Source organism: Sardina pilchardus, chromosome 21 (genome assembly GCF_963854185.1).
Source record: "Sardina pilchardus chromosome 21, fSarPil1.1, whole genome shotgun sequence".
Classification (NCBI taxonomy): Eukaryota; Metazoa; Chordata; class Actinopteri; order Clupeiformes; family Clupeidae; genus Sardina; species Sardina pilchardus.
Window position 1 is genome coordinate 27,444,814 of NC_085014.1, and position 5,531 is coordinate 27,450,344.

The 5,531-nt window shown below is 41.6% G+C and overlaps 1 protein-coding gene across 1 annotated transcript; it reads left to right on the forward strand.

Moving 5' to 3' along the window:
* Positions 1 to 822: 822 nt before the first annotated feature.
* Positions 823 to 3,604, forward strand: cd40lg (CD40 ligand). Its single transcript, XM_062524643.1, has 5 exons — positions 823 to 1,090; positions 1,960 to 2,097; positions 2,191 to 2,212; positions 2,317 to 2,415; positions 2,644 to 3,604. Exons 1-5 carry the CDS (start codon positions 902 to 904, stop codon positions 3,045 to 3,047), a joined length of 852 nt encoding a protein of 283 aa, XP_062380627.1. The 5' UTR covers positions 823 to 901; the 3' UTR covers positions 3,048 to 3,604.
* The last annotated feature ends 1,927 nt before the right edge of the window (positions 3,605 to 5,531 follow it).

The following is a 5,531-nucleotide window of genomic DNA, read 5'->3' on the forward strand; positions in this document are numbered from 1 at the left end:
TCTTGGAACACTTGTAGCATTCTGAAAAGAGATGAGTTATCACGGAAGTTTTTTTGTCACACATTCAGTTTTTTCCCCCTTGGAATGGCTTTGAATGTGAAGTTGACTATGATGAGGTGCTGGTGTCTGATATTTGAGAGAGCTTGTGTTTTCCATGCAAGATGATGCAGAACACTGTTGTGGCAATGGAATGGAAAAAAAGAAGAAAGATGGTGATGTCTGGGATAACCAATGACTAGTTCATCATCTGTCCCAATCAAAAAAACCTTATCACCATTTGATTAATTAAATAGATAGTAGTTAGAAAATTAATTCTTGCAGGTGTAAACAGATTTGAATTGACATGACGACACCCGAAACTGATGGGACCAATAAGAGTAGCTGTTGAAGCTGTAAACAGTTGAGTGGGGACCAGACCACACTGGCTCTCATATCTGGTCACAGCAGAAAAGGGTCACTGTGGTTAGTGCTTCTATAGCATTAATAGCGGGCCGAAAATGTTGCTTGGCAACAGAAGTGTTTAAGGCCTGGGTTTTTTTTCATATTTTGAGATGTGTTGATAAAAATGTAAAGATATCAACACATCTCAACATCAAAATGTGAGGAAACTGGGGATTTAACACTTGTTTTCCTGTGAGAGAATTAAATGATCAGTCTTAATAAAGACTAGAATATCATAAAGGTTACCCAGATGAAGAGAGAAATGACCTCAGTTAAGACACGCCCCATTGCTCTTGAAATAACATGCAGCATGAGCAACTTTTTGATCCTCGATAAAAAGGAAGTGCAGTCAGCCTGTCACTCACACTGCTGAGACAAGCTGTAGTTGTGCATTGCTGCATGGGGGAGCCTAGTTAGCACGTCTCCTTCACCTCTCGACACCCGCTCTGTCACTGGCACCATGATAAACACCTACCACACCAGCCTGCCGATGCCACCGCCACCTCCTCCACCGGTGCCGCCGCGCTTCCACAGCAGGCCCGAGCCTCGGCAGCACTCCAGCCTGATCTGGTTCTTGGCTGTGGTGCTGGTGATCCACATGTTTCTCACGTTTGGGGGATTCATCTACCTTTTTCACAAGGGCAACCAGGTAAATTGTCACTGTTCCTTCAGTCAACTAATGTACATCCTTGAAAACACATTCATAGATTTTGAATGAATTACTATCTGCATACATAGATCATTTAAAATATCATATTAATATTTTCAATCTGGGAGAGTATTCTTAGAAGTGATATTTGGAGCATTGTTGGTATGGAAACAGGCCTGTTAATGAAATCAATTGTACATATAGAGGATGTTTTCCTGGTCAGGAAAGTGAAGATTTATCCCACTGATTTGATATAATGCAAGATAAAAATGTAACTTAATTTGACTTGAAAGTTGACATTCCAACCTGAACAAGCATGCTACTCTGATACAGTAAAGATGTAGCTTCTTGCCCTGCGTGGTTCAAACAAGAATAGAATTCTTAAAATCATTCAGACAAGAGCGGAAATATATTGTGAAAGTTGAAGCTTTGAAGAACTATTACATTCAAAGAAAAAGCTTGTAGCACTGCAGTCGTTTAACCACTAAAGCAACGCATTTCCCTACAGAAAAATACATTCTTTAGTGCAGGCTCTCAATTTGAACTGAATGCCCTCAATTCCCAAAGTGACTTTTTTCTTGTTCCATAATAAAAGAAGTCTGAAATATCAATCGGACAAAATTTGGACAAAGCGTCTGCTAAATCATATGACCAAAACCATAACCATAACCATTAAAGAATTACATCCGAATTGCTTTGAAAAGTTACAGAGAATACAGAAGTTGGTTCACAGCAAATAGTTTTTCATGAAACTTAGTAGTCCACTTCGCCAGTTCCTGAAAGTGCCTTACCGGTATATACTTATCATTAATTATAGACAAGATTATACAACAGTAGTAGCTATAACTGTAACTTACATTGCATTACAGCAAGAGTTGAATGAAAACTACCAAGATGACGTCCGCATCCTCAAGAGACTTCAACAATGTGATGATGATAATGTGGATGACAAGACATTGCTTGACTGCAAAAAGGTTCTAAACCAATTCAAGGACGTTATGGCAAAGGCAAGTCATTGTTAAACTATTGATACTTCAGCCACTTTAAACTCCCTTGTACTTGAGGAGGTAAATTAATCCATTTTCATTTGTTCTTTCTAGGCCTCAGAAACAGAAAGTAGAGGTATGTATCCCTTCAGTACAGTAATTCCTTGTTGCTTCTTTTGGGCATGTTTGTTGGTCATCAAAGAGCTGACAGATGCTTTTGTTTGTTGTTCTTTATTAAAGTTGCCTTGTTGACTGGGGACCACGTCCACTACCATGGAGCTCTAGCACACATGTCAGTGAGTCCTGCTAAAAGGGTGGCAAATCCAAGAATATGCACAGGTAGGAGAACTGCATTCCCTCAAGTGCTATATCTGCCACAGGAGGCACACTTGAACTAAAGACTTTTCAATGACAATGTCGTTTACATAGATATGGTCACCTCAGGTCAAATGATTAGCTTGAATATTTGACGTTGAAGAGAGGCTCTGAACTACTGAAAACTGCTGAAAACAGTTGATTGGCTGGAGGTTTTGGAGGTTTCACAACATTATGTCTCATTCCCAACAGAAAACGATAAAGGGGACTGCGCCCTGGAGTGGAACACTGATCATTCTACTAAAGTGAATGTGGACACAGAGGGAGACAGCAGACTCCGCATCAGTCACGCGGGCTACTACTACATCTACTCACAGGTCACCTTCTCCATCAAGAACGCCACCTCGGTGTTGGTAAACAGCATCCGACATGTCAAGGTCAAGGAGCAGGTCAAGACATGGATGAAACCTGAGGAAATAGACGAGGTCTTACTCAGATCTTACTGTCCACCCCAACAGTTACCCCTGTGCACTGCCTCCCAAGGAGGGGTGTTCAAGCTGGACAAAGGTGACCAGTTATATGTACAGGTGACGAACCTGAACTGGGTGCACTATGACAGGAACGCCACCTTCTTTGGATTATACGAACTTAAATGAGGAGAATCAAAAAAGGATACTGCTGGAATGGTACAAAATGTTCTCCACTGGAATACTTAAAATGAATAGCAAGAGAACAATGAAAAACTGCACTACAGTTTGAGTAGAAGTCCCTTGAGAAGAAAAAACTGAGAATGTATTTCATCTTTGGAAGATCTGAATAGACACTCTTTGGTCCCCAGAGTATTATGTCAGTAAATGAGATTTTAATTTATGGTAGCATCATTTGATATAACAACTTGCTGGGATTGGTAATGAAGGATGTGAAGGTTCACATGAAACCATGTTTCCAAATTACATTGATTGACATAAGTGTAACCAAGTTGACATATCTGTTATAGTAATGTTGTAGCTAATTTTCATATGGTGCCCCTGCATTGGTCTTCAAACAACATGATATACAGTATTTAGATAAGTGATCTCATGTTTGATTTAAGTGTTTTAAGTAATTTATTACTCTTTTCAGAGTTTGGTTGTAAAGATTGTATTTATTTGCTCAGGTGTCTTTCACTTTGCTATATTGTAAATATTGATATTAAATGTATATTTAGTCATGATTTAAATGCACTTGCGATTTAAATGGAAAATTTTTAGCCTAAATATCAAATTGTGTGCTCCTACGAGAGCACATGCAGCACTGAGCAGTGGGTTGCTCTGTGTTTCTACACAGGGAATAAGGTCACTTTCATTTTTGAGTAATAAGACTTTGAGAGCTGATTAGCATGATGGGTAGGAGACAGTGGGTGGAGGGAAGTCATCTCTATTCCTCAACATGCCCACCAATCCACCAGCCTTACCACCAACACAGTTTCCACTGAAACTGATGAAAAGTTGAACAGGGGAAAAAACAGAGGGATGTATCACTTAATTCTAGAGGACTTCTGCATGCTTATTAGAGAGCAGACTATGGCAATTGCCATGGCCATTTTTGGGGGCTTGTGCATCTTGTTGGTTAGCTATGCAACAAATCACCCTATTCATTTGTTATTGACATTCACCACCTCTGACGTAAAATACAGCGTTTCTGCAGAATCTTTGTTGGCTCCCATCACATGCCATCTTCATGGTTTGTCTGGATTTCACTTCTCGTTACAAAAAAGTCCCCCATCTCCCGCTCTACGGCATGTCTAACTGCGCTGACTGACCACATCACATCGCATCCAACTCGCTCTGCAAAATCCGAAGGGCCCATTCTGGGTTTCTACTAGACCTATCTATCTGTGCAGTTTTGCAGTGATGTGGTAAGTGGTTACCCATAAGACCAGGACCCCCAAAAGTAGGGCGTGCTGGAACCACATTAAAACAGCATTTGGGTTACAAATGCAACAGCTGTAAGAGGGCGTTAAGTCATTCGAAATTTGCAGACATGCAAAATTTCGTCCATCTTGGTCTGTAACCACAGTTCAGGCATCCAGGCCTGTAAACATTTGCAGAATGACATTGAGATTAGAACGCAATTATGTAATTAGTAAATCATTGAGGTGTGTATTTCACACTGATCAATATCAGAGAAATTGGTTATTAATAAATATTCAAAGCTTCACTAATAAGGACATTTTGGTATAATTACAGAACTTAACCAGCCCTTCAATGTTCAAGAGAAATGTCTAGAAACCCTTGAAAGTGCTTATTACTAACAACAAAAAAAACGTTAAAAAATGTGCCTTCTCACATGCTGTAACCCAGTTCAATGAGTCTAAGTAATATCAGAAGGTAACGTCATACAACTATGACTTCACAGGTAGCCTATACGCCGCCCTCCTGCGAGCCCACACTAATCCAGGCGTGGATTTCCACCGACCTCCCGGCCTAAAAAGTGGAAAAAGTGACAGTGTGTGAGCGCTGCGCCGCCTCTCTGCGACTGTGTGGCACGTTTGTTAGCTAACAGGAAGTGCTCGCCACTCACACATTCCACAGTCAGTGGCTCCTCAGAGAGCACAGAGGCTGGGGTGAGTCAGAGTGGGGCGCTCGCCTGGAGCACGGAGAGGTGCAACACACAGCGCAGCGCAGCGCTCGGCACAAGTTTCCGTGAGGCCCCGTGGGCTGGGCTCCATCCTCCATCTTTACCTCAGACACATCACACATCGCACTCAAACACGCTGGAGAAGGGGCGTCATCAAGTTTCCTAGGAGGGAGGAGAGGGTTTAGAAGACAAAAATAGGATTGGATCTTTTTTTTAATTATTTTTTTGGCCATTTTATGCCTTTATTGACAGTGACAGTGGAGAAAGACAGGAAGTGAATGGGAGAGAGAGCGGGGGTGGGATCCAGAAAGGACCACGGGGCGGGAATCAAACCCGGGTCGCCGGCGTGCGGTGCCCCAGCCATTTGCGCCACGGCTGGGGCAGGATTGGATCTTTGACAAGGACAGATAAGTGTCCATGTATCAGTGTTACACTTCACATTGCTAAATGGTTCCTATAGGCTTTGTGATGCAGCATGATCTACCGATTATGATTAAAAAAAAATTCATATGACAAAGGAA

Bases quoted from the DNA above. Each gene is read 5' to 3' on its own strand.
- cd40lg (XM_062524643.1), top strand. From the start codon at position 902: ATGATAAACACCTACCACACCAGCCTGCCGATGCCACCGCCACCTCCT. The intron at 1,091-1,959 runs GTAAATTGTCAC...ATTGCATTACAG, and splicing joins TTTTTCACAAGGGCAACCAG to CAAGAGTTGAATGAAAACTA. The intron at 2,213-2,316 runs GTATGTATCCCT...TCTTTATTAAAG, and splicing joins CTCAGAAACAGAAAGTAGAG to TTGCCTTGTTGACTGGGGAC.